At 43.3% G+C, this 27,752-nt stretch overlaps 3 protein-coding genes across 14 annotated transcripts; 1 reads left to right on the top strand and 2 right to left on the bottom strand.

Moving 5' to 3' along the window:
• Positions 1-1,336: 1,336 nt before the first annotated feature.
• On the bottom strand, positions 1,337-18,707 carry Gemin6 (gem nuclear organelle associated protein 6). Of its 7 annotated transcripts, none has more exons than XM_040730854.1 (3): positions 18,599-18,707; positions 3,992-4,144; positions 1,337-1,817 (listed from the first exon to the last, which is right to left on the bottom strand). In XM_040730854.1, the coding sequence occupies exons 2-3, from the start codon at positions 4,117-4,119 to the stop codon at positions 1,442-1,444; spliced, it is 504 nt and encodes a 167-aa protein (XP_040586788.1). In that variant the 5' UTR covers positions 4,120-4,144; positions 18,599-18,707; the 3' UTR covers positions 1,337-1,441. The 7 variants fall into 7 exon arrangements, with proteins under 7 accessions (XP_040586788.1, XP_040586791.1, XP_040586787.1 ...); XM_040730857.1 differs by lacking the exon at positions 18,599-18,707 and adding an exon at positions 4,866-4,971; XM_040730853.1 differs by lacking the exon at positions 18,599-18,707 and adding an exon at positions 4,783-4,928.
• Positions 10,890-18,736, bottom strand: LOC101842351 (tetratricopeptide repeat protein 39B-like). 3 transcript variants are annotated; one of them, XM_040730851.1, is made up of 3 exons: positions 18,599-18,708; positions 18,101-18,203; positions 10,890-13,024 (listed from the first exon to the last, which is right to left on the bottom strand). In XM_040730851.1, exon 3 carries the CDS (start codon positions 12,912-12,914, stop codon positions 11,094-11,096), a length of 1,821 nt encoding a protein of 606 aa, XP_040586785.1. In that variant the 5' UTR covers positions 12,915-13,024; positions 18,101-18,203; positions 18,599-18,708; the 3' UTR covers positions 10,890-11,093. The 3 variants fall into 3 exon arrangements, with proteins under 3 accessions (XP_040586785.1, XP_040586786.1, XP_021084956.1); XM_040730852.1 differs by having other exon boundaries at positions 18,101-18,169; positions 18,599-18,666; XM_021229297.2 differs by lacking the exon at positions 18,101-18,203 and having other exon boundaries at positions 18,599-18,736.
• Positions 18,737-19,037: 301 nt separating this feature from the next.
• Srsf7 (serine and arginine rich splicing factor 7) lies at positions 19,038-26,348 on the top strand. Of its 4 annotated transcripts, none has more exons than XM_005073619.4 (8): positions 19,038-19,205; positions 20,286-20,466; positions 20,723-20,899; positions 21,774-21,848; positions 22,061-22,162; positions 23,235-23,288; positions 23,897-23,932; positions 24,910-26,348. In XM_005073619.4, exons 1-8 carry the CDS (start codon positions 19,178-19,180, stop codon positions 24,962-24,964), a joined length of 708 nt encoding a protein of 235 aa, XP_005073676.1. In that variant the 5' UTR covers positions 19,038-19,177; the 3' UTR covers positions 24,965-26,348. The 4 variants fall into 4 exon arrangements, with proteins under 4 accessions (XP_005073676.1, XP_005073675.1, XP_021084955.1 ...); XM_005073618.4 differs by having other exon boundaries at positions 22,061-22,171; XM_021229296.2 differs by lacking the exon at positions 23,897-23,932.
• Positions 26,349-27,752: the final 1,404 nt, after the last annotated feature.

Here is a 27,752-nt window from a genome sequence, read left to right as displayed (position 1 = left end):
AAATTTTTTTACCAACAGCCAAATCTTTGTTTTTTTGTTCTTTTTGTTTTTTGTTTTTTTGGTTTTGTTTTTTGAGACAGGGTTTCTCTGTATTGTTTTGGAGCCTGTCCTGGAACTCACTCGGTAGACCAGGCTGGTCTCGGACTCACAGTAATCCGCCTGCCTCTGCCTCCCGAGTGCTGGGATTAAAGGCGTGCGCCACCAACGCCCGGCTACCAACAGCCAAATCTTTGAACCATAAAAAAAAAAATACTCTAATTAGTCAGCTTTGGGTCACTAAAATGAACTAATTACCTGCAACAGGCTATTTATGAAGAGAAATTTAGCTTAGTGTTAGAGGTACAGGACAATGACATAGCATCAGCTCCATTTTGGTCAAGGCTAGACCATGTTAACTTAAGAGCTTTCCATTTTCCAGAGGCACCATGCCAACCAAAGCATGAGAGCTTCTACCACCAAACAAAAGTCTGGAACTAGGTCCCATCACACTTCTTTAGAACATATGTCCAACGACCTAAAGATTTCCCATTGTGTCTTATCTTTTTTTGAATGGTTTACTCCCTTTTATGGACATTGGTGTTTGCCTACATGTGTGAGTGTGTGAGTGTCAAGTCTCCAGGAACTGGAGTTACACTTGTGAGCTGCCATGTGAGTGCTAGGAATTGAACCTTTGGAAAACAGCTAGTACTCCTAACTGCTGAGCAATCTCTCCAGCCCCATGTCTCACCTCTTAAAGCTAGAAGTGCTCATCACAAGTACTGTAAGGGTGTGCAAGCCACAGTCAAATAACCACAGTTTACTCTAATTCAAAAACTATGTTGTTATCAACCTCAGAGTCCAACATTTTAGGAGATCTGGTTAGTCCAAAGGACCTGAGACTGATTTTTTTTTTTACCTCAGTATCTTATATTGAAGTTTTTTCCTTTTCCTTATGTTGAAATTTATAAATGTATTTCACATTGTTACACCTATTCAAAATGCATTCTTGTTTTACAAAAAGGGTGCTTTATCCTCATCACATAAAAGCTCCTCACAAGTATTACTTTCCTGTGTTGATCTCAGTGCAAAGGGAGCTATTCTTGTCCCTTCACTTCCCATGGAAATCAGCACCTGATTTCTATTCATCTGATTTGACCCAAACAAAAAAAATTTTTTTGGTTTTTACGAGACAGGGTTTCTCTGTATTGTTTGAGGCTGTTGGTCTAGCCCGGCCTCGAACTCACAGAGATCCGCATGCCTGTACCTCCTGAGTGCTGGGATTAAAGGCACGTGCCACCACCGCCCGGCCAACCCAAACAAAAATTTAACACAGGCACACACATACACATTCCACACGTGCTTTTGAACTCCTATAATGTGATCAGCTTCCATTTGAAACGTTTAACACAAAACCAAGCAGTGGAGTCATTTGGATCAGTGTGTTCATATAGTGCTGGGCTTCTCACTGGGAAGCTGAAAGATGTCCTTGAATGAGATCCTGAACACGGGACAGAATGATCTCATTAGAGCTGCTGCAGTTTTCTGGAGCATATGGTGGGTCAATAGTCAGAACCCCAGCCACACACAGAGTCCTTTGTGCATCTCCCTGTTCGGTGACAGGGATGTGGTTCTTCTCAAGCCATTTCTTTAGGTTATCCTTCCTCTTCTCCAGGTCCTCGGGGCTGTGTCCTTTACAATCCCCAGATGTGAACACATGCACCAGCTTCTCCCTTACTGTGTGGTCCCCTTCACGCACAGTTTCCACAGTCTGCACACAATGTCCCATAATTCCAGTCACAGACAAGCTGCCGTCTTCAAGGAAGTTCACCAGGACAATACTTGAGAGAAAAAGTTAAGTTCAGAGCAAATTTGAAAAGAAAAACCTCAAGAACTAGGAAGAAGCAATGGAATGGGGGTGTCACCAACCCAACAGTGCACCCCTGAACAAGAGGGAAGGAGCGATGTCCCCAGTCAAAATTAACCATTTCACCACCAAATGCTTTTACTTATTCCACAAGCATTCACTGAGATCCAAAACATCTCAACGCTTTGCCTAGCCACTCATAACAGAGCACAGCTAATGCAGTCCCTAAAGAGTGATGGGCCGGGGCTGGAGTGCAGTTCAGTGGCAGAGTGTGCTCAGCATTTACATGGGGCTGGATTTGCTCTCCAGTTCCAAACAAAATTTTTATTTTTTTTATTTTTTTGAAGGAAGATGCTGACAGGGTTTCTCTCTCTCTCTCTTTTTTTTTTTTTTTTTTTTTTTTTTGGTTTTTCGAGACAGGGTTTCTCTGTGGCTTTGGAGGCTGTCCTGGAACTAGCTCTTGTAGACCAGGCTGGCCTCGAACTCACAGAGATCCGCCTGCCTCTGCCTCCCGAGTGCTGGGATTAAAGGCGTGCACCACCACCGCCCGGCCAAGCTCTGGGTTCCTGAGAAACCCTACCTGGATATACAGGTGGAGAGTGACTGAGGAAGATACCAAACATCATCAATCTCACGCCTGCTATCTACTCATGACACATGTACATGCTCAACTACACATATACCATTCATGAATAAGCATATATACATGTGTATATACCACATATACATAAACCTGTTAAAAAACAAACTTCAAGATGAATACACCAAAGAAGACCAGAGAAAACAAAATATAAATTAAAGAAATTAAACCAAAATTCAAAAATTAGTCAGAAGATCATCAAACCCAAAAGCAGAAAGTGGTAGAGTACACACATATGTCATGTATGAGACCCTAGGTTCAAATCCTAGCAACACACACACACACACACACACACACACACACACACACACACACCATGAGAAAAGAGAAAAAAGGACCAATACTAGGACAGGAATAAGGCAGCCCTGCTTAACATACTATTAACAAATTTATGACAATAATCCTGAAAATCTGGGCAGACCTTGGTGGCAAAGTCCTATAATCTCAGCTATCTTAAGGCTAAAGCAGGAGAATCATAAACTCAAGGTCTGCTTGGGCATTTTGGTGAGACCCTACCTTTCTGGTTTTTCTTTTCTTCTTTTGAGGCAGAATCCCATTCTGTAGCTCTGCCCGGCTTGGAACTCACTATGTAGCCCAGGATAATCTCAAAGGACAGAGATGGCCCAGCCTCTGCCTCCCAAGGGCTGGGATTAAAGGCATGGCTGCCACTTCTGCTGTATCGCTTATCTTTAGGAATTAGGCCTTTTATCTTAAACGCTGACTTTTTGTTTGGGAATGTCTTCTGACTAATGTAGGTTAGGAAGACATTACCGAGTATCCATACTGTCTTCACTAAGCTTCCCTGACTTAACATCGCACATATTGAACTCATCTTTATCCTCAGCTAGTTTGCTATAGTAACCCATAGTTAAAACAGCACAGCACTTAGGCTCAAAGCAATTCTTTTATGTGAATAACCAGCCTTTCATTGATCTGCCTTCTTGTCCTGGATATCCAGGCAGGACACAGGGTTGTTACTTCCAGAAAGTAAGATGCATACTCACGACCGGCATTGGTGGTCAACGCCTTTGATCCCAGCACTCGGGAGGCAGAGGCAGGCGTGTGAATTCGAGGCCAGCAAGGTCTACAGAGTGAGTTCCAGGACAGCCTCCAAAAACAATAGAGAAATCCTGTCTCGAAAAACCAAAAAAAAGCTGGGCGTTGGTGGCGCATGCCTTTAATCCCAGCACTTGGGAGGCAGAGGCAGGCGGATCTCTGTGAGTTCGAGGCCAGCCTGGTCTACAAAGTGAGTTCCAGGACAGCCTCCAAAGCCACAGAGAAACCCTGACTCGAAAAACCAAAAAAAAAACAAAAACAAAAACAAACAAACAGCCGGGCAGTGGTGGCGCATGCCTTTAATCCCAGCACTCGGGAGGCAGAGGCAGGTGGATCTTTGTGAGATCGAGGCCAGGCTGGACCGACAGTCTCCAAAACAATACAGAGAAACCCTGTCTCGTAAAAAATAAAATAAAATAAAAACAAACAAACAAAAAAAAACGCATACTCACTTGGCAGAGACTGGGTCTGTAGTTAAAAGCCATCCTTTATACTCCTTCTTCTCACTGGCCATCACTCTGACTTCTTTATAAACGTAGTCTTCCCATTCTAAGGGACTTTTCTTCATCCACTCACTCATGGTTACCAGCTGGCTAGATCTAAAACTGTTACCAGTTTGGGTTAATCACTATGCATATTCCACACAAGCAAATGTCTTAACCCCCAATCTCCCTTCTGAAGGCAGCAAAGTCTGCAATTTGTCTCAAAATTTTAACAAGTTTTTCTCTTTCTATTTTCTCTCTTTCTTTCAAACTTATTTTTGGGTCTTTTTGAGACAACCCTGTGTAGCCCTGGTTAACAAGTTTCTTAATACAAGTAAGCAGTAATACATAGAGCTAGCTGGCAGTCCTACCTACTGAGACCAACAGTTTGAGACCAGCCTGGCTAACACAACGTGCGTCTCCAGTCTCAAAAGGAACAACAAAAAAGTCCATTCTTAGAATAAGAAATCTATATTGATTGTAAAATTCTTGAGAATGTTTTTTACCATATCCGGAAAAGGAAAAGTTATTTATAATTCAACCTTAGCTACGGTACTACCGAACGGCCGCGGGGGCGATTCTGAAACTCCTCTGGCCTGCCCATTCCCCCCTCTTCTCCCACTCCGGGTGCGGCTTTTAGTCTGGCTTTGATTTGGCCACAGACGAGGGTACTCAAACTCTCAGCTTCGCTTTCCTTAGGTAAGGGATTTCGCCCTAAGCCGAGTACAGGCGTAACTGATGCGGAGTGCGCGCCTTCCCACCTACTCTCTCTAGACCAGAGTCTCCGCGGAGGGGCGCCAGCTGCTGATTCCCACCAACCAGAGACCACGCCGCAGAAACGCACCGCTACAACCCAACCAGGCTCGCAGGCTCGCGACTCGCCTTGAGGCAGCCCGCCTGAGCCCAGCATGCCTTGCTCCTGACGTCACTTCCTTCCCCCAGAATCCTCCGCTCTGTAGTCTTTTGCCTCGGTTCTTTGGTACTGGGCGGAGTCATCAGAGCTGCAGTCTGCATACCGGGCTGTCCGAGTTCTCACTGCCACCGTGCCTTTCAAGTTGTCGTTTTTCCTTTTTCTTTTTCTTTTTTTTTTCTTTTTTTGGTTTTTCGAGACAGGGTTTCTCTGTGGCTTTGGAGGCTGTCCTGGAACTCGCTTGGTAGTCCAGGCTGGTCTCGAACTCACAGAGATCCGCCTGCCTCTGCCTTCCGAGTGCTGGGATTAAAGGCGTGCACCACCAACGCCCGGCTCCTTTTTGTTTTTCTTAATTTAAATTAGAAACAAGCTTCTTCCCACAAGTCAACCCCAGTTCCCTCTCCTCCCCTGCCCCCCACCAGCCCTAGATCCCATCCCCTTTTGCTCCCCAGGGCGGGCGAGGCCTTCCGAGGAGATCTTCAAAGTCTGTCATATCGTTTGGTCAAGTTATCTCTATAAGAGAAAAATGTTGGTACAGTGTTCTCAGAGCAAATGGGCGGGAAGATGCGTTTTTGCCAAGGATTCAACACAAAGTCCTCTGGGAAAATCTTTTTTAAATTAATTTATTTATTACTTATACAGTGTTCTGCCTACATACCAGAAGAGGGCACCAGATTGAATTGTAGATGGTTGTGAGCCACCATGTAGTTGCTGGGAATTAAACTCAGGACCTCTGGAAGAGCAGTCAGTGCTCTTAACCTCTGAGCCCTCTCTCCAGCCCCCTCTGGGAAAATCTTCAAGTCTAGAAGCTGAAGCGGATTGCACGGATTCTCCTTGGGCTCGTCTGGGGCAGTTAAAATGTTTACGCCTTTCGGACGCGCTAGCAGCTGAGTTTTCCAGACGGGTGCGGAAGCTGGAGAGACAAGCCTTTCAATGCCGGCACGCATTATCAGACTCTTTAGTGGAAAAGGACACAGTCCTTGCTTCTGCTTCAGATTTCTGGGCACGCAGTTATACTCTGATATACCGCAGACTCTTCGACACTGTGATACAAAGAGTGGTGCACGGTAGTAATGCTGGGACCTTACAGATACGGAAAAAACAAGGGCTATTTAAAAAAAAAAAAACCTCGAAGATTATCAGGGCAAGGAGCAGAAACGAGTCAGCTTTTATTACTATTTGGAATTCCATATCAAATAATCCTCAAAACCTTCACTGTTTGAATGAATGAACGCTTATATTAATGTGGCTGTCATGGATTAAGATAGATTTAGCCATTTCAAGCCTTCTGTAAATCTACAAAGAGCTAATGTAAATCCCAAGTTATTAGAGTGTGGGAAGAAATGTTTGACCTTTTAAAAACGCAGAATAAAAGAGCATTTTAAGCTTCATTCTTTACTGCAAAATAAAAAGGGTTTTTGTTTTTAACCTATGATTTTTTTTTTAGGGTCCTCAAAATGAACTACTTTTCCAGCTTTTTTTTTTTATATTTTATTTTCCAGTTTAATTAACCTATGTTTTCTTTTGAGACCTATTTTTGTTCTTGCGAAACAAGGTCACTCCCCTATCCTTTCCAAAATATCAAAAATTTAAGTTGTATTTGGGCCACACTTGGCACACAGGCCTTTAACCCAGCATTTGGGAAGCAGAGGTAGGGGAGTCTTTGAGAGCTCAAGACCAATTGGCCTACAGGTGGAGTTCAAGCCAGGCATGTCACAAAAAAAAAAAAAAAATCCAATTTACTGTGTAGCAAGTATAAAGTGTTGTAGTTTTTTCTGTCCTATTAATACCAGCCAATACAAGTGTCTCAGTAGGGGAGGTCCCCCGACCCCCACCCCAATCAGTACAAGACACACCGGGACATCAAATTATCAACACACAGGAAATGTATTACCCCAGAGGAGCAAGGGGGCGGGAGGCTGCCAAAGGCAACCAGCTAGCAGATGTTCCTGCAGCAGTGGGTTTTCAGCGGGAAGGGGACGGGCGGTCTGTGCTAGGTTGGATGTATTAGCCAAATAATGAATTTTCATTGCTAAACATTGATGTTTTGTCTCAGGAATGAGTTAGTGGCCAAATGAGGGAATGGACCTTAGGGGGCTAGCTTTAGGACTGTAATCTAAGGATTTTTAGCAAGGGGAAAAGGGTAAAAGGCAAAACCTATTGTGGGCTGTTTGTCATGCTCAGGCCTGGTAGAGCCCTGCAGTCCCTTCATATGTAATGCTTGGTCATCACGAATATGTTGACAAGGTGATGGAATGGCAACCCTGAAAAAGTGTTTGCATAAAAATAAGCCCAGCGCCTTTAATCCCAGCACTCGGGAGGCAGAGGCAGGCAGATCTCTGTGAGTTCGAGGCCAGCCTGGTCTACAAAGTGAATTCCAGGACAGCCTCCAAAGCTACAGAGAAACCCTGTCTCGAAAAACCAAAAAAAAAAAAAAAGCCCAGCTTGAGTGGTGTTCATTTGTAATCCCAGGGCTGGGAAGTGGAAACAGAGGAGCTCTGGGGCTCAATAGTCTAATTGTCAAATTCTGGGCCAATGAGATCCTGGCTCAAAAGATAGGTGGACTTCCTGAGGATGACACCTGAGGCTGCCTGAGACAGGCACCGTACACATATACACAAGAGGAGAGACATGGAGAAAGAAACAGAAAACAAATTTAGAAAAAGAATGTTAGGAAGCTGGAGAAATGGCTCAGTGGTTAGGAGCACTGGCTGTTCGGGATTCAGTCCCTAGCACCCACATAGTGGCTCACAATTGACTACAACTCCAGGAGCTGACACCCTTCTGACCACCTGTGTAGTGATCAGATATACATGCAAGCAAGTCACCCATATACATAAAATGATCTTTATTTTTCAAGAGGATACAATGGGCTTAGGTGATGGCATGGGAACCTGACTTCATACCCAAGAAACCAGATGAGCCCCTGCAGTCTGGTGAGATGGCTCTTGCCTCCCTATTCCTGATGACCCGAGTTTGATCTCTGGGACAGTTGTGAAAAGAAAGAATTAATTCCCTAATTCCTACAAGTTCTGTGACTTCCAGAAGTACACACTGGAGAACACACACACACAAGAAAGTGTTTCAGGTTGGGTGTGGTGGTGCACACCTTTAATGCCAACAGTAGGGAGGCAGAATCCAACCTGGTCTGCATAGTGAATTGCAAGCCAGCCAAGGCTACCTAGTGAGACCCTGTCACAAAAACAAAACAAACAAAACCAAAGTAGAAGGTTGTGAGATGGGTCAGTGTGTGAAGTCTTGTGAAAGCATGAGATCCTGATTTTGGATCCTCTATGCCCACATACAAGCCTTGCATGGCAGTGTGCTTCTGTAACCTCAGGGGTTGGGGGCCTTGACTGGCAGACTGCAGGCCCACTAGCCAACCATTTCAGCCAAAGCAGCAAGTTCCTAGTTTTGTAAGTTCTGTCTCAAAAAAAAAAAAAAATACAGTGGGAGATGCATGTAATGGCGCACGCCTTTAATTCCAGCACTTGAGAGGCAGAGGCAGATGTATTTCTGAGTTCGAAGCCAGCCTGTTCTACATTATTGAGTTCCAGGAAAGCAAGGCTACATGGTGAGACCCTATCTCAATAATAAATGTAAATAGCCGGGCCTTGGTGGCCCACGCCTTTAATCCCAGCACTAGGGAGGCAGAGGCAGGCGGATCTCTGTGAGTTTGAGGCCAGGCTGGACTGACAGCCTCCAAAACAAAGAAACCCTGTCTCGTAAAACCAAAAAAAAAAAAAAATGTAAAGAAGTGATTGATGGCAACCTCTGTCTGGCATGTGTGCCTGCCTGGCCAGCACACATTCATGCCTGCATGTAACACACCAAAAGTGGAGGACTGACCAAGGAAGATGACTCACACTGACCCCTGGCCTCTGTGTGCTCACGCACTACATGTTCACATGCATGTCCTCACACAGTGAACACGCACAGAAAAGACTGCTATAGGGGCTGCAGAGATGCCTCAGTGGTTAAGAGCACTGGCTGCTCTTCCAGAGGACTCAGATCCAACCCCCAGCACCCACATGACAGCTCACACCTGTCTGTATCTCCGGATCTGACATCCTCACACAGACATACCTGCAGACAAAACCCCAATGTACATAAAGTAAATAAATCATTCTTAAAAAGAAAATATTGCTTTAGTTTTGTTGCTATGTTTTCTGTAAGAACTGGAATTCTTTTTTTAGGTGGGTCTCATTTAGCCCAGTTTGACCTTTAACTTGTTGTACAGCTGAGGATAGCCTTGAATTCTTGATCCTCCAGCTTCTACTTCCTAAGTACTAGGATTACAAGTATCCATTACCTGCCAGGCGGTGGTGGCCTTTAATCCCAGCACTCTGGAGGCAGAGGCAGGCAGATCTCTGTGAGCTTGAGACCAGCCTGGTCTACAAGAGTTAGTCCAGGACAGCCTCCAAAGCCATAGAGAAACCATCTCAAAAAACCAAAAACCAACAAAAAAACAACAAAACAAAAACAAAAAAAGAAAACAAGTATCCATTACCATGCATGGTTAAAAACCGATTTTTTTCTTCTTTTGTCTAGCAACCCTCTAGCCTCAACCTCTTGAAAAGTGGGTATTGTATGTTTATGTTTTTTTAATAATTTATTTTTAGTTTTTGTACATTGGTGTTTTCCCTGCAGGTATGTCTCTGTGAGGGTGTGAGATCCCCTGGAACAGGAGGTAGAGGCAGGAGGATCTCTGTGAGTTCCAGGCCAGCCTGGTCTACAGAGCGAGTTCCAGGATAACCTCCAAAGCCACAGAGAAACCCTGTCTTGGGGAAAAAAACAAACAAACAAACAAAAAAAACTTGAATCCTCCTGCCTCAGGCTGTGCTCATGAGCTAAGCTTATAAACCCAAACCACCTTGCCAGCTCTTTCCCAACATTTGCTTCAAGGGTTAACTGTAGGGATGGAGGATGTACTCAGACCAATTTACTGCTCTGAAAGTTGGTGACTAGTTTTTATCCTTAAGGCAGGTAAAACAATACTGAGCCCCAAATCCGTAACTACCACTTGCTCTCAGATTGGCCTGTCAAATGAATTAATGATGTTGAAAAGCTGGCTGCTTTTAAAAGAGAAATTATACCTTGAGAGGACAAATGAAAGCAAGGGTTCGTCAGCCAATAATTGTACCTCCAAACGCCCTCACCTTTTCTTCTTAAAAATGTCTATTCACTTTTAATGTTTTCAGCTGTGTGTGAACACGTGTGGGAGTGTATTATGTGCCTATGCATGTGGTGGCCTGAGTTTGATATTAGTAGGCTCTGATAGCTTTCCATTTTACTGGGGCAGTTTCTCAGCTGAACATAGAGCTCCCGGAAGCTGGCTCATCTAACAAGCCAGCTTGTCCCTGGGACCTACCTCTTCCCACCTCTTATAAGTGGGCTTGCCACACACACCCAGAAGATTTTACCTGGGTTCTGGGGAGCCAAACTGTGGCCTTTGTGCTGATGTGGCAAATGCTTTATTTGCTAAGCCATGCCCCCAGTTCTATTTTTTTAACCCAATGGACTATCATCCTCTTCATCTCCTCCAATTATCATCATAGGGTTTATATATAGATGGAGACTTTTCTTCTCTAGCCGATGGCAAATTACAAATTCACATTAGAACTTCATATTATTCCTCGTGTAAAAGTGTAAAAGATAGTCCTTATCACACCGGGGGAAATCATCTTGGATATAAAAGCCAATGAAAGTGACTGTTTCTAAGGGAAAACCTTCCAGAGTTCATACCACTTGGTTTGCTGTTATTTTTGAAAAAGGAAGATGTGGAGGTCATTTCTTTACCAGTTAAGCATTCACCACATTCTGTGCAGGACATATTCATTATCTATTGGGAGGCTAAGCCTTTGGAGGTTTTTAAACTGTTAAGTGAATAAACTCATGAATATTTTTTGCAATTTACAGCATTTGCCTTTTCTTTTCCAAGAATGTGCATGACTCCGGTTTTCAGTCTAAGCATTGCATTTTATGGGTAAGCAGAGGGAGAGGACAAAGAAAGGGCATACTCCTTTCTTATTTACCGATCAGATTCTTAGCAGCCGCCTCGTGGATTTTTGTTTTTCACATGAATTACTTTTCTACGCACTAATTACTTGACCGACTGTAGACATTCCACTCATACTAAACAGAAGCACACTGGGTTAAAAATCACTTTTCTAATTTAGCTATTTGTTCAAGGGCAATATGAGCCCTAAACTGTAGCCGGGCTTCCATGGAATAGTTTTTGTAGTTCTTTATGTTGTCTAGGTTTTTTGTTGCACTGGCATAATCTCCCTTCAGATAATGCAGCATTCCCAGTTCATAGTAACTATAGGGCACCAGATAGCGGTCATATTTTAACATTTTCTCCTTCTTGATAACACGAATAAAGTAGTGTTCAGCCTTCAAATGTTTTCCCAAGTGTTTCAAGCAGAGGCCTTTCAGCAAATTTAACAAGCTCATGTCATCTGTGCCATACTCCTCATTCGGGTTTTCATTCAAAAGGTCTTTCCCTTTGTCAATTATCGACAGCCAGCTTGAAATGAGCTCTGTTTTCTTGCTCATGACTCGAAAGCCACTCCAGGCATAGATGAATTCCAGAAGAGGCTGCGCTGTAAACCAGCCTGTTGTAGTACCATAGCGCTGACTTTTCTCAGCAATGAACTTTTCTATTGGCACAGAAGAGCCTAGAAATTTAATTCTCAGGCTGTCGACATGTAAGAAGACAGAGCTCATGCTCTCATTTTCTGAGTTCACAGAATTAGGAGGAAGCAAAGCCATTATTATAGCTTTGCTATAGGTATATATTGCCTTAGACCACCTGCTATGCTGAAACAGTAGATTGGCATAGTTGTATGCCTGCTTCCAATTCTGCAGAAAAATATGGCACCACATGAGTTCCCAGTAACAGAGGTGATGAACCTGCTTCCATTCATTCTGCGTAATAATGCACTCTTGTAACTTTAACTGTGCAGTTTCAAAATTTCCATTCAGCATGCTGAAACGTGCACGAAAAAATTTAAGTACAACACAGTTGGGGAATTTCTCTAGGTAGACTAGGAAGAGGCTCTCTGTAGCAGACGTGGAAGCCTTTTCAACACCAACAACCACACGCACGTAATTGTAATAAAAGAGAAGAGTGAAAACACTTAAGATGTTATTTATATGAGGCTCGGACGCACTTTCATGAAGTAAAGCCAGGCCTACTTCTCTGTCACCAGAATAGCCAACAATGTTGAGAAGTTTAAGTGACCTTGGCGGCACAAGTGAGAACATCAGATTGAATACTCCAAGTCCAAACTTTACCCCTCCTTCCAGGTGTCTGTGGGTTTTACTTTGGTTATCAGGCATGAGTTCTAAGACCTGTTGGCAGTCTTTGTATATTTGATAGCTTGACCCAACATTGATGCCGCTTTTAAGGAAATTCAGCAAACTGTCATCTTGTATGAATGTTATGGCAGACTTCAAGATCAGACACTCAGCATAACACACTTCGGCATGTAATTCCTCCTCTTTGATTGACTTTATTCCCTGCCTACTCACTAGGCGAGATAAAGTCATTATCCTGGGTCTTTTCCGAAAGTTGTTGCAGGTTTTCAAAGCGTCCTTTGCAGCGTTCATCCCAATCTGGATATCCTGTGGCTCAAAAGTCAGGATGGCCTTGACAATCATAAGCATACTATATATCAGGGCGTGGTATGGGCTGTTATTTGACCATGGGTGGATAAGATTGATTGCATCGGAGAACCTGTTATTTAGAAACAAATACAATCCAGTTGTACACTCTTCCAAGGATGATAAGAGATTCATTGTTGTTGCCACAGGAATAATTTCATGGGCATCCTCAAACTTGTCTTCTGGTTCATTTTCTCTTAGACTGAGTGACCTAGTTACCATTCTGGCCATTCTATCATTTTCCCCTTTGTTTAGACTAACGGACATATTTAGCATGTTCTCCTCATTGTCCTCATTTCTTAGGAACCGTGACATATTTGCTTCCTCGACTAGAGGCAGGAGTATGAAGTGGACTTGCAATGAGGGTAGCTGCTGCACTCCTGACCAGGGCTCTTCTTCCACAGAAAGCTCAGTCTCAAGTGTTGCTGTTAAAATGGAGGCAAATGCAAGACTAGCTGTGAGATGCAGCTTTAGGGTATTCTCTATGCTCTATGTCAGACAAGGAGAGGGTTGCTCTAGGTAACCAGAAGATGCATTTCTGAAAAGTTCATTTAGAATGTTCCAAAGAAAACTAAACAAAAAAGTGAACGCTTTGCAGCTGGGCAGTGGTGGCACACGCCTTTATCCCAGCACTCAGGAGGCAGGGGCAGGCAGATCTCTGAGTCTGAGGCCAGCCTGGTCTACAGAGTAAGTTCCAGGACACACAGAGGAACCCTGTCTGTAAAAACCGAAACCAAACAAACAAAACAAAGTAAACCCTTGGTAAGCAGCAGAGTTCTTCTGTCCCCAGTTAGGCACTGTACAAATTCCATAAACTCTTGCTGCTGTGTACTCTGGTGTAGAACTCTACTGTGATGGCTGTAAAATCTCTCAATAGGAGACAAGAATTGGGTTAGAAAGCATACCTATATATTTCTCTAGTATGGACTAAGGAAGTTGGGTATTATTCAGTCCAAGGGACAAAGATTATGGGAATGAAAAATCCCCTACACCATTCCTAATACTGTATGTATATTGTCACTGTTACTAGGCTGTTTGTTTGTGAGGGGTGTTGAGACAGGGTCTCTCTACTCAGCCCTCTATCAGACCAGGCTGGCCTGAACTGACAGAAATCTGTCTTTGCCTCCCAGGTGCTGGGATTAAAGGAGTGGGCTCCCATGCCCAGCAAAGAAATGCAGCTTTTTTTTTTTTTTTTTTTTTTTTTTTTTTTAGTTTTTTTGAGACAGGGTTTCTCTGTATTGTTTTGGAGGCTGTCCTGGAACTCGCTCTGCAGACTGGGCTGGCTTCGAACTCACAGAGATCTGTCTGCCTCTGCCTCCCGAGTGCTGGGATTAAAGGCATGTGCCACCAACGCCCAGCTGCAGCTTTTAATAAGAAGGTGAAAAGGAAAAAAATGTTACATTTTTAAAAACATTGAGGAGTACCATTTCAGAAGTGTTATTTTTGTTTGTTTTTACAACTTTTTTTTTTTTTTTTTTGGTTTTTCGAGACAGGGTTTCTCTGTGGCTTTGGAGGCTGTCCTGGAACTCACTTTGTAGACCAGGCTGGCCTCGAACTCACAGAGATCTGCCTGCCTCTGCCTCCCGAGTGCTGGGATTAAAGGCGTGCGCCACCAACGCCCGGCTGTTTTTACAACTTATGTTTCAAAGGTTTCAATAACCTTTGAAAAGCAAAGTTAGTCACACAGATCTCTCAAAAACTTGCTGTTAATGGGAAAGCCATGTGGTGCATTGCGAGAGAACTTAATCTTGGGGTGACAACAGCTGCAGGCAGTGTTGAAAATGCAGTGCAGCAGTAGAGAGAGTTCTTGCCTAACATGCACGAAGCCCTATGTTCTATCCCCAACATTGTAAACACAAAAAATAGAAATAAGGATAAAACTAAGGATAGTGGCTCTATCAAGGTTACCCAGAGGCACCAAGGTGACAGCCAGATTCAGCCTAAGGACAAAGTTGCCTCCTTCATTCTGGCCTTAACAAAACTACTTTCAAATGATATGTCACAGAATCTCATTCTCCACAGCTCAATTTTTGCTTGTTCCGAAACTTTACCCATTCTGTTGGCATAACCACTCACAACATTATTTGTGGACAAGTAATTCTCTCAATGTGTTATTTAAAAATTATCCCTATATATGCTCTTATATCCAACCTCAGAACTTCAAGGCATGATCTGTTTTATATTTCTGTTCCAGAATATTCCTACAAAGCAGGCATTCTTAAGTATTTGTTAGCGTGAACTGTGATGTCCAGGAAACAGTTCTAGGTTTTTGTTGTTGTTATTGTGGCTGTGTGCGTGTGTATGTGTTATTCATGGGCATATGCATGCATGTATTCATGTGTGTGAATGCACATGTATGCATAGGTGCACCTGTTACCAATTTTGGCATTGGGGGGTCTTCCTCAGTTACTTTCTACTTTAACTGCTGAGGCAGTCTCTCTCGCTGGATTCAGAGTGCCCTGATTATGAGTAATATAGTTAGCAGTTTGCTCCAGGGATCCCATCTCTGCATCCAGCCCATGGGATTACAGGTAGCCAGGACTGCTGCTATGCAGGACTGCTGCCATGCTTTATTGTGAGTCCTGGGATCACAACTCCAGCCCTTCAGGGTAGCACAGCAGCACTAACCCATTGGGCCATCCTCTTTTTGCTTTTTTGGGGACAGGGTCTTACAACATAGCCTTAGCTGACCTGGAACATGCTGTGTGGATAAGACTGACCTAGAGCTTCCTATGATCCTCTTTCCTCTACCTGCTAAGTGCTGGGTTTATAGGTGTGCATTACCATGCCTATAGGATTGTTTTTCTTTTTTATTTACTTATTTATGATGTTAGGAATAGAACCTATTTATTACTGAGCTACCCCCAGTCTCACAGAATTTTAAAATGGTTTTGGGGGCTGGGGAAAGACTGAGAATTAAACCTGTAGCCTTACACATTAAAAACAGCTCTCTCTCTTGCTGGAGCCTTTAATCCCAGCACTTGGGATGCAGAGGCAAGTTGATCTCTGTGAATTCAAGGCCAGCCTGCTCTACAGCGCAGTTCCAGAACAGCCTCCAAAACAATACAGAGAAACCATGTCTTAAAAAACAAAACAAAACCTCTAGCTCTGTAGTTAACACATCAGTCTGATCCAGTCCTGCTCATCAGTATTCTTTCTTCAGAGGAGGAAGAACATGATTGATTCCTTACTTTTACATTTTTTAATATAACAGGGTGTTGGGCTGTTTTAAACTCCTATCCATCTTCTGCATTAGTTTTCTTCTTCTTAGTTTTACTATCACACTTCTACTCGCCCTCCCCACCCCCAGTCTTCTATGTTAGCTGGGGCTGTCCTCAAACCCAGGATTCTCCTAACTCAGCTGGCTCCATGCTGGGATTACAGGCATGAGCTACCACACCCTGTTTCTTGGAGGGTAGCCCAATCACTACCGCTCTCTGCACCTTCATACCATTTGAAGTGTATGTCGTATGCAGCTGAGGTCATTTTTTTATAATTCGAAAGAATTATACATTCTACACACTTTTCCTTCCAGGAATTTCCAAAAGCATTCTAGAGGATCAGATGATCGTGGCATATGGAAAAAGAATAAAAGGATGTAGCTGAGCATGGGTATTTGGAGTAATCTGCATGGTATATGTACATGTATATGTAGATCATATATACACATTAAAAGGCCATTTTTTGTTTTTTGTTTTTTGAGACAGAGTTTCTCTGTATTGTTTTGGAGGCTGTCCTGGAACTCGGTCTGCAGACCAGGCTGGCCACCTCAACTCACAGAGATCCACCTGCCTCTGCCTCCCCAAGTGCTGGGATTAAAGGCGTGCACAACCATTCTGATAGATTATTTATTTTTGTTTGTTTGTTTGGTTTTTAAGATTTATTTGTTATGTATACCTGCAAGCCAGAAGAGGGCACCAGATCTCATTATAGATGGTTTTGAGCCACCATGTGGTTGCTGGGAATAGAACTCAGGACCTCTGGAGGAACAGCCCTTAACCTCTAAGCCATCTCTCCAGCTTTTTTGTTTGTTTGATTTGGTTTTTGGTTTTTGGAGACAGGGTTTCTCTGTGTAGCTTTGGAGCCTGTCCTGGAACTCACAGAGATCCACCTGCCTCTGCTTCCTGAGTGCTGGGATTAAAGGTGCAAGCCACTACCACCTGGCTAGATTATTTATGATAAAAAAGAGAGAGATAGCTGCACAAAAGATTTAAATTGCTTGTCTTTTCTTATTTTAGGATGTTCCTCTTCTGACCTAATGGTGACAATAATTTTAGAAATGAAACTAAAACAGCAAAGGAAATTTCAAAGTGAACTTTCCCCTAGCATCCTGCCTTAGGCACTAGGTGCAAGCTCCACGACTGTAAGGAAAAAACAAAAACCCAAAAATTTTCTTCTCAGCACACTGGAAGATGGAAGCAGAAAGATCATGCTTTAATAAATAAACACCATCACCAAAAGTGACTTAACTTTTTTCTGGAAATGTCAAATTTAGTATATGAAGATAAATTTTGAAAATTGATGCAAAAATTTTTTAATATTCGACCCCCACTTTCAATTCAAAGACAGGGTCTTCCTATGCAGATCAGACTGACCTTAATTTACTATGCCACCCAGGTTGGCTTCTGATTTTCCTGTCCCAGCCTCCTTAATGTTGAGATCGAAGATGTGTGTCATAACATTCAACTTTAAAGTAACATTGTCAAGATTTAGCAACCATGACATAAGAATTACTCCAGCCAGGTGGTGGTGCACACCTTTAATCCCAGCACTCAGGAGGCAGAGGCAGGCGGATCTCTGTGAGTTCGAGGTTAGCCTGGTCTACAGAGTGAGTTCCAGGACAACCTCCAAAGCAATACAGAGAAGCCCTGTCTCTAAAAACCCAAAATAAATAAATAAATTACTCCATAGCTTACATTAGCAAATGTTATAATATTTGTTGACTTAAGTAGATTTATTTAAACTAAAGCTGGAGGCCAGGATGGTGGCCACACATGTTTAATCCCAGCACTCAGGAGACAAAGGCAGGTAGGTGATCTGTGAGTTCCAGGACAGACAGGGCTACTCAGAGAAATCCCTGCCTTGAAAAGCAAACAAACAAACAAAAAGTGAAATTAATAAAGTTTACAGAGTTGTTATTCCTTTGGAAAGCATAAAAGTCTTTATAATTATTGTTTAATGCTTTTCAGGAGAGAAACAGATGAAACAAAGGCCGAGGGCCGGGGACGTGGTTCAGTTAGAAGAGTGTATCTCTAGCACGCACTTTAAAAACTCTGGGGTTTTATACATAGTGAATCTGAGGCCAGCCTGGACTTCAGGAGACCCCGTGACAGGCATACCAGTAAGATGCGGCAGAACACATGTAATACACTGTCTACAGGTTCTGTTTTCTCACTGTTTTGTTGAGACACCTTGATTTGTTTTTACCAGGGAGGCCTCCTTTCTTTGTACTCTGCATCTGTACACGCCGAATAGAGGCCAAAAGATAAAAATACACATACCTAAGGATTTCCTTTTTTATGTGTAAAATCTCCACATCTTGAGTGTTCCAAGTATTTATGATGTAATGTCTATTTTTTGGAGTTGATGAAAAAGAACTGAACTCTATTTTGTAAAAATCAAAGGCAGATTTAAGTAATCTAGAGATGAGAGCTTTACTTTTTTGACATATATCCAGTGACTGAGCTGTAAGGCTTTAAAAGCAAAAATTCAAGGACAATCTAACAAGCTCCAAAGCACTAAAAGGGAAAAAATAATTTGTGCTTTAGGCACAAGGAATTTTAAGAATTGTCGCGGCTCAACAAGCTTGCAAACTTTTACTTCTGCCACAACTCCAATATTGCCAGAAGCCCTTGCCCCCAACTCTGTCCCTCCGGGACAAGCTCGGTGACGAGTCAGTGGCGGCCGGCCGCGGGGCAGGTGCTACCGGGGGCAGCCCCCCTCGGGAGGCCCGGGAGGCCGGGGGGAAGGGGCGTCCCCGCTCCGGTCTGCCTAATTACCTCTGATGAGCCTCAAAGATCACCCGGGAGAAGACTAGGCCAGGTACCCCAAACCGAAAGGAGGCGACAGCGACATCAGCGGCTAAACCTTACGCTTTTTTCACAGAGCGGTCTAACGCTCCCGCACTACGGTTACCGGCGCTGCCTGCGGGTTCCTAGGTTAGAGCGGAGAGGCGGGCGGGTTGGGAGAAGGTAAAGGAGGGTCGGTAGGGTTCAGGAGAGGGGAAGGGGAGGGGAGGGAGCCGGCCGCCGCCCGGAAGGCCACAGGTTTATGGGCAAGGTCTTGGCGTTCCCATGGCAACGTATCCCTCCGCCGGCGGCTCGCTCCGCCTCTCAGGCCCCTCCGCCCCGCCCCTCGGCTGTTTCCGCCCAGCTCCTTTGTGCCGCGCAGAACGTTGACACGACGCATGCGCAAGGGAAAAAAAAAATTCCCCCGCCCGCCGCGTATATAAGCGCGGCCCGGGCCTCTTCCTCGGAGTGCCGCCAGGAGAGTCGACGCGGGAGAGCGTGCGGCCGCCTCCGTGCTACCCGAGCTGCGAGCGCGCTGCGAGATAGAGCCGAGTACGCGGGCCGGCCATCATGTCACGTTACGGGCGGTATGGAGGAGGTGAGCGGCCGGGGGCCCCGGGGAGGACGCTGCCGGTGGCGGCCCGAGCGGAGCGAGGCCGCCAGGGTCGGCCCGGCGGTTGGAGACGGTTATTCCGCGTGCGTAATGGCGGCCCGGGCGCACGCCGTCCACAGCCGGAGGCCGCGGGGGCGGGGTGTCGGGGAGAGCGGGGCCCGGGGGCGTGAGCGCGGCGCGGGGCGTGGGCGCCGGGGCGTCGCGGCCCCCCAGGCCGGGCGGGAACGTGGCGGGACGGTGGCCGCTGTGGTGCCGGCCGTCTCCGCGCCGCCGCCCGCCTTCTCCCCACCCCCGCCCGCCCGCCCGGGCCGCGGCTGCCATTTTGAGCACGTTGACGACCGCGGTGGCGCATTTTCCTCGGCGCTTTCCCGCCACCGGAGCGCGGAGGTCCGGGCGGTGAGGTCCGGGGTGGGCCTGGAGACGGGGCGAGAGGGCCAGCCGCGGGATGCGCGTCGCCCCCGGCAACGGGTGGAATTGGGGAAGGAACGTGAGGGAAAAGAGCCCTGCGACCGGCGACGGCTTCCTTTATTTTTTCTTTAAGCCTTTTCTAGCGTGACTGCTTTTGGCTCTGGGCGAGCCTGCGGCTGCTGTTGGAAGGCAGGAACCCGTGCTCTGCGCTTCCCGGTAGACCTCGCCGGAGCCCGCGCGCCCTAAACTCGCCTCGGGCTGCCGGGCCGGAGCCCACCCCCTCCCCCACGCCTTTTTTAATCTATCACGCTCCTTTGCGGAGTTTTCCCAAGGTTTCCACCCTATCAGAACGCCAGAACTTGGTCACGAGTCGGGCTTTCATTATTTCCCGAGGTGAAGGCTACGCTTTAATCATTGGTGGGGAGCGCCAAATAAAAGGAGCCAGGCATGGTGGCGCACGCCTTAGTCCCAGCTGTCCCGGGGAAGCTGGGAGCCACGAGAGTCGCTTGAGCGTTGTGTAGGTAAACATCTGGAGTGTGGCTCCGTGCTAGATCCCTTACTGGACTTTGTGTAGCCTGAAAAGTCTGTTGTAAAGGAATGAATTCAAACTTGAGGTACACTTGGAGTAACATTTGTGGTGTTTGCGTTTTGAAACAGAAACCAAGGTGTATGTTGGCAACCTGGGAACTGGTGCTGGTAAAGGCGAGTTAGAAAGGGCATTCAGTTACTATGGACCCTTAAGGACCGTATGGATTGCCAGAAATCCTCCAGGATTTGCCTTCGTGGAATTTGAAGATCCTAGAGATGCAGAAGATGCAGTTCGAGGATTGGATGGGAAGTAAGTGCATTTAAAATATTCCTGTGGGCTAGATGTAATCTTGTTGTTAATCATAGATTGCTCTGATCTGGAGGGATGGGGGCATTGTATTTTGATAATGCTGGCATTGCAGGCACCTGATAATTTTAAGATTTAGAACCAAAGGTGGAATTGGAAGAGCTTTGTAAACAAAGACAGACGGGGAATGAGTGGTTTGTTGGTACATTTCTTTTAGAAGTCCTGTGGATATTTTAATTTTAGTGTTTTCTTGTTGCAGAGTGATTTGTGGTTCTCGAGTGAGAGTTGAATTATCAACAGGCATGCCTCGGAGATCTCGATTTGATAGGCCACCTGCCCGACGTCCCTTTGATCCTAATGATAGATGCTATGAGTGTGGTGAAAAGGGACATTATGCTTATGACTGTCATCGTTATAGCCGTCGAAGAAGAAGCAGGTATTTAATTTAAAAAGGAATGGTTGGTATTCTAGTTAATCAAAGTAATTCTTTTATTAGCAAGGCAGAAAACTAGTGTTTTTCTATAAACTTGAATGTTAATTGTACAGGTGTATTTTACAGTTTTTGTTTACTTAAAAATGTTAATATATTAATAATCAACCTGGTCAAAACCTTTCAGGTTTCTTCGTTTGAGTCAGTCGCCTTGATTCAGAATGTCACGAGCCTTATGATATCATGCTGAGGCGCCTTGCAAATCCGACAATTAAGATCCTCCTAGACCTTGAGGTGATCAGCATAAGAGGCCAGATCCCCTCGAGTCATCTACACCTAGCTTCACCTTATTCTTTAAAGGGCAGAAAATTTGAGTCGGTGATCGCCGTAACAGTAAATTTGGCTTACAATTGGGGCCCCCTCCGCTTTAGAAAGAGGAACACCAGATTGACCACATTCCCAACTAGAAAAATCTTCTTGCGTCAATCAAGCCTCACCTGGCTCTTTTGGCTGTCAGTTTGATCGTCGTTAGATTGAAGAAAACATCTAGATGCAGCGATCGGCTATAGATACTTCTAGATCGTCTAGATCTACTAGACCTACTACTAGACCATGGGCCAAAGAGGGTCGACCTGCAAACTTGCAAGGTTTATTTTAAATACACATTATGGTGTTTTATATTTTGTAATTCTAAGTTGTAATTCAGCTTTTAACAAATCTTTTTTTAGGTAGTAAAAAAAATAAACTTATAGGCCCAGAGTTTTTCCAAATGAGATACTAAATTTTAAATAGTTTCTGAGATTTGATTTCAGCAGAGGTACACAAACACTAAAACCGAGTTATCGTCTAATATTTTGTATTTTTCTAACTTGAAAAATAGGTCACGATCTAGATCACATTCCCGATCCAGGGGAAGGCGATATTCTCGCTCACGAAGCAGGAGCCGGGGAAGGAGGTGAGAAATATAAATTCAAGGGGTTTTGTTTGTAGAATTTTTGAGACAGGGTTTCTCTAAAAGAGCTCTGGCTGGCCTGGAACTCCCAGAGATCCTCCTGCCTCTGCCTTCTGAGTGCTGGGAGTAAAATCATGTGTCAGCACTACCCAGCTAAAATTCAAGTTTAACAACTGGGGAGAGAAGATGGGCTTAGAGTGTCTTTTAATTTTTAGGTCAAGATCAGCATCCCCTCGAAGATCAAGGTCTGTGTCTCTTCGTAGATCAAGATCAGCTTCACTCAGAAGATCTAGGTCTGGTTCTATAAAAGGATCGAGGTATTTCCAGTATGTAACACATTTTTCCTGCTTACTTGTAGATGAATTGTCACGTCTTAATGACACAGTGAAGTACCTTAATTCAGTGAGAGCCTTCAGAATATTTGAGATCTAGAGGTTGTTTTTTAAGTCTGGTAATAAGACACTCCTGTAGTCTTAGCACTGAGGACCAGTATTGTTACTTGGGCCTGGATTTGAGGACAGACAGGGAGCCATATAGTGAGGTTCACACCCCACCTCAGAACAGAGTTAAAATAAATTATTCCAGTGAATAATATGGGTAGGCATGGTGCTAGCTGGGTGAAGAAAATGTTTGGCTACAAAGCTTGCCATCAAGCCTGAAACCCATGTGGATGGAAGAGAGAACCAATTTCCACAAGTTGCTCTCTGAGTTCTGGAAGGTTATGGCATTCACCTACTTAAACATTATACTCTCAGTAAAAAAAAAAAAAAAATTATGATAGAGTGTATTTGAGGATCTGGACTGTGTATTTGAGGATCTGTCTGCCTCTTGAGTGCTGGGGTTAAAGGTGCATGCCACCACACCAGCTGAAAACCTTATTAACATTTGGGTACATCTCATGAATATATTTGTACTACAGATAAGCAATTGTATATAAAAGCCACGGTCCTTTGCTGCTATCAATTTGAGAAAATTATTGTACCATTTCTATATCAACTCATAAAATCTCAAGGTTTTTAAAAGATGTATAGTCAACCTAACTTGATTTGACAAATTAAGGATCTTCAACTGAGATAAGAATAAAAGTCAAGTCACAGCTATTTTCTCAGATGGAGCCACCTATTATTAATCTTGCTTAACAGTGTTTAAAAATAGGACTGTTGCACCTGCACAGTAGTAGTGACCAATTGGGTATGACAGAGCAGATATTTGAAAGAGTGTTTCTCTTTATATTTGAAATCTCTGGTCATTTGCACTGCATTGGATTGCTTTAAGTCAAGAGTCATGCAGCAGTTGTCTTAGCTCCTCTGTCCTATCTATACCACCTGAAAAAGGTACTCAGATAGAAAGGAATTTTGTGTAATTGTGTCCCCTTTCATTTTTATTAAGATCACGTTCCAGGTCAAGATCAAGATCCAGGTCTATTTCACGGCCAAGAAGCAGGTAGGGTTTTAAAAAAAATGATTTAGTGTTGTTCTTAATTATATAGCACCAATATCCAAAGAGTTCAAAGTGTTGTAAATTGCTGAAACTTGGCTGTTAACCCAAAGCTTGAGTGTTAGGTAGAAATAACTACCTATGTTAGCCCAAATGAAAACTTCATTTATATATAGCCTACTACTCTGAATTTTTTAGAGAAGTTAATGCTAGATGACTTAACATTATTTTGGAGGTTAAGTGACCATAATAGTTACAGGTACATTTATACCAGAATGTAAAAGATGAACTGTAATAATATAGCAGTTCTCTCATCTTACAGAAACATAGGCCATTTTAAGATTTCCTTTCTAAAGGAGATGTGACAGGCACTGAAATTTTAGTTGCAGTGTGATTTTTCGAGACAGGGTTTCACTGTGTAACATTCCTGGCTGTCTGGGAACTCACTGAGATCCACCTGCCTCTGCCTCCTGGGTGCTGGGATTAAAGGCGTACACCACCACTGCCCAGCTGCAATATGGTATTTTAACTATGATTTGGGGGGGTTGTTTTTGTAGTCTGACTGTAAGATTTGTTAGCGCCTTCTCTTACTAGAATTTTTCATGTTTTGACAGCCGATCAAAATCCAGATCTCCATCTCCCAAAAGAAGGTAAGCAGAATGTTTTGTTGTCAAATCTTAACAGAATTGGGCCACTTGAGAGATCTTAAATGCCTACTTAGTGGTCTTTGAGCTCTTTGGAGAATTGGTGCTGTATAAGTTGGGTATTAACATTTTTAAAAGATGGTTTTTTAATTCTGCATTAATTAAAAGTTTAGTTGGAAATAGTCATCATAAGTGTTGGAGAAATTTAAGGTGTTTTAGTCTTTTGTCCTTAGTTGTAGGAATGTTATGCTTAAGAAACATAGTTTTGCCAGGTGGTTGAGGGAGAGGCTAGCCTGGTCTACAAAGCTAGTTCCATGACAGGCTCCAAAGGTGCACAGAAAAACCCTGTCTTAATAACCAAAAAATTTTAAAGACATGTTTTCCTGTGTGTATAATAGCTGAAAAGGAAATGTCCATAATGTAAAAATATAAGTCTTAATAATTGCAAATTGAGCCGGGCGGTGGTGGCGCACGCCTTTAATCCCAGCACTCGGGAGGCAGAGGCAGGTGGATGGATCTCTGTGAGTTCCAGGCCAGGCTGACAGCCTCCAAAACAATAAAGACCTAGTGCAATTCCTAACACCAGGTAAAGGTCTAATACCTCTGGCCTCTCCGGGCACTTGCATTCTTTTTTGGTTTTTCGAGACAGGTTTCTCTGTGTTGTTCTGGAGGCTGTCCTGGAACTAGCTCTGTAGACCAGGCTGGCCTCGAACTCACAGAGATCCGCCTGCCTCTGCCTCCCAAGTGCTGGGATTAAAGGCATGTGCCACCAACGCCCAGCAGGCACTTGCATTCTTGTGTACATAACCCACACAGGTAATTAAATAAGAATCTTTAAGAATTAATACCAAGCAAGGTAAAGGGGGGACATATAAATTTATGTTAGGCCTTTGGCCATAGGAATTAGATCCTTTAAATGTACTGAAATACTGAAAAAGCTTCATTAAACTAATTGGTTCCAAACTTAATGTTTTTCTTTTTAGTCGTTCCCCGTCAGGAAGTCCACGGAGAAGTGCAAGTCCTGAAAGAATGGACTGAAGTTCTCAGATTCACCCTTTAGGGGGAAGTTTTGTTTACATTATTATAAGGGATTTGTTATGTCTGTAAAATGTAACCTAGGAAGGATCACCAACCATCTAATCAAAATGGATCTGGGTTATTATATTGCTCTGTAAAATTCACAGCAGTTAAATATGTTTTTGTTGAATGTATATTAACATCTTATGGTCTGAAAATGTGGGTTTTTATTTGGCACATTTAAATAAAATGTTTCTAACTAGATTTTTGATTTGTGTTCAATATTAATATTTTTCAATTTGGTAACATCAGGTGTCAAAATGTTGTCTATATTGGCCTATATTCAAAGTTTAATGGTGTTGGTTAAACATTAAAAATCATTAACTGTTCTATACATAACACTGGCCAGGATCTTAAAGGACTTTGAAAATTCCATTTTACCCTTGTACCCTTGGGTTAAATGATCTTGAGTCCTGTTAATAGCATGAATGCATCATGGCAGATCCCTAACTAATTGAGAATTGATGTTAACTAGAATTCAAGCTAACAATCTCAAATTGTCAAGCTGGAGGGACCATTGATTTAGCCTATAAATGGGTATATGACAGGAACTTAGCATAAATGTCGTTAAGTAGGAAGAAACTGATTTCTAGAGGCTGAGATTTTAGTAACTTTGGGGTGATTTTTGCTCAATGTACTTTTTTTTTCTTTCAAACAGCCAATTTAATACCAAAAATGCATGTTTGAAGAATTGTCTGAATTTGGAACAAAACCTTGTAAACCAGCTTTGCAAAATTACTCAACCCCAATACTCTATATTGCCTTATCCTGTGCAAAAACCTGTTAATATCTGAATTAGATTTTGCAGTTTGACAACATTGTTCTATTTTGCCAAGCTGGTATAAAGAGATGTTAAGAAAAAGTGTTAATGAGACAAAGCAGTTTTGTAAACCTTACATATTTAGCAGCATTTCATGTAGCTTTTGTTTTTTGCTTTTTGTTTTTAGTAGTATCTGGTAGACCTTAGAATGGTGTAGATTCTTATTCAGACTTTAAGCAGTAACAGTCCTTTTCGAGTTTTTTGGACAAACTTTTTACTATATTTCTTAGCCTTGGTGTAAAAACAAGTAGCACAGGAGTCTGTCCTTGTTCATTTTAGGCTTTTTCAACAGTTGTCTAATGGTATTGCAACTTGAATACTGGTCTGCCTCAACTTTATTGACTGGTCACTAGTATGTTGGAATTCATTTGGATTCTTTTGTTTTTAGAATTTGATTGAATACATGGTGGTATGAAGCTATGTGTGTAACGGGCAGACTTATCTGTTGCACTTGGTTAGCTTTAATTCTGTATTCAATGAAAATTAATTTGTTCAACAATAAATCTGTAGAGATTGAACAAATAATCCTGATACTCAAGTTTTTGGAAATATGGTATCTGAGCCAAAAGATGCAGTCAACCCTTAAGATTAACTAGTAGCATTCTAGATAGGGCAGCGTGAAGGGATAGGGTGGAATAAAAGATTATCCCTGTAAACACTTGTGCTACCTTTTCTAGAGCACTGGGTCTGTAAACCAGTATGTTCCTCAGTACAGTTCCAGACAGTACAATGAATTTAATTTTTAGATTGTGACCACCCACTACTGAACAGGAAAAGTGCTGATCTTATCATTCACTTTTCTGCTTAACACTGGCCATAGTTCAGTAGACTGCTCAGGCCCTATTTTGAAAGTTTGTAACTAATTTTAGCCTTTGGATTAGGAGCCAGCCTTGAGGTCGTTATAGTAGGCATAGTGAAGATCTGTATTGGGAGGTCAGGGCTGGAGAAGTCTAACCTGTACCACCTGAGGCTTTCCCACCAGACGTGTTTCCAGGAGTAGCTCTTCCTGTGTGGCAGTCTTGGAACTATAGACCAGGCTGGCCTTGAACTAAAGATTTACCTGCTTCTGCCTCCCAAGTGCTGAGACTGCTTGTCAGCCTGAGACTATAAAGAAAAAAAAGTAAACTTGGATATAGAAGAATAAGGGGTGCTTTGACTACATCAAGTGACTAAGTTTTCTTTCAAGATTAATTTTCTTTGAACTTACGTATTTTTTTGTGCATTGGTGTTTTGTCTGCATATATATATAATAATCTGTGAGGGGTTGTGAGCTGCCATGATTATTGGGAATTGACCCTAGGTCCTTTGGAATAGCCAGTGCTCTTAGCCACCAAACCATCTCAGTGGAGAATAGAGTATTTCAATAAATACTAGACCTGGCTGTGGAGTATTCAGAGGGTTAAGATGAGGAAAATCCAAGATAAAATGGCTAATGGCTAGGTTTAAAGTACTTAGTGTAAAAACATCTAAATGCAGAACTGTGGGGTTTGAAATGGCTCAGCAGTTAACGAGCATTGGCTGCTCTTCCAGAGGTCCTAAATTCAATTCCCAACAACATGATGGTTTACAACTATCCGTATTGAGATCTGGTGTCCTCTTCTGGCCTTCAGGCACACATGCAGAATATATATAATTTTCCTGGGCGTTGATGATATGCCTTTTGTCCCAGCACTTGGGAGGCAGAGGCATCTCTTAGTTCTACAGAGTGAGTGCCAAAGTAGCAAAGAGAAACCCTGTCTCAAAACAAACCGACATAATTTTAAAAAATACAGAACTGTTATGTGGGTAGGATGGCATTCTAGTCCAGGCTGCCCTTAAGTTTGTAATTCTGCCTCAGCTGGATTTGACAAGGCATTGTTGTATATCCCTGGTGGCCTTGAATTAGTGGTATTCCTGCCTCAGCTTCCTGAATATTGGGATTATAGGTCT

This window comes from Mesocricetus auratus, unplaced genomic scaffold (assembly GCF_017639785.1).
Source record: "Mesocricetus auratus isolate SY011 unplaced genomic scaffold, BCM_Maur_2.0 Super-Scaffold_100024, whole genome shotgun sequence".
Taxonomy (NCBI): Eukaryota; Metazoa; Chordata; class Mammalia; order Rodentia; family Cricetidae; genus Mesocricetus; species Mesocricetus auratus.
This window is presented reverse-complemented; position numbering and strand designations above follow the sequence as displayed.

Bases quoted from the DNA above. Each gene is read 5' to 3' on its own strand.
- Srsf7 (XM_005073618.4), top strand. From the start codon at position 19,178: ATGTCACGTTACGGGCGGTATGGAGGAG. The intron at 21,849-22,060 runs GTGAGAAATATA...TTTAATTTTTAG, and splicing joins AGCAGGAGCCGGGGAAGGAG to GTCAAGATCAGCATCCCCTC. The intron at 22,172-23,234 runs GTATGTAACACA...ATTTTTATTAAG, and splicing joins AAAGGATCGAGGTATTTCCA to ATCACGTTCCAGGTCAAGAT.
- LOC101842351 (XM_021229297.2), bottom strand. From the start codon at position 12,914: ATGTCACGGTTCCTAAGAAATGAGGACAATGAGGAGAACATGCTAAAT.
- Gemin6 (XM_040730854.1), bottom strand. From the start codon at position 4,119: ATGAGTGAGTGGATGAAGAAAAGTCCCTTAGAATGGGAAGACTACGTT. The intron at 1,818-3,991 runs GTGAGTATGCGT...TTTTCTCTCAAG, and splicing joins ACAGACCCAGTCTCTGCCAA to TATTGTCCTGGTGAACTTCC.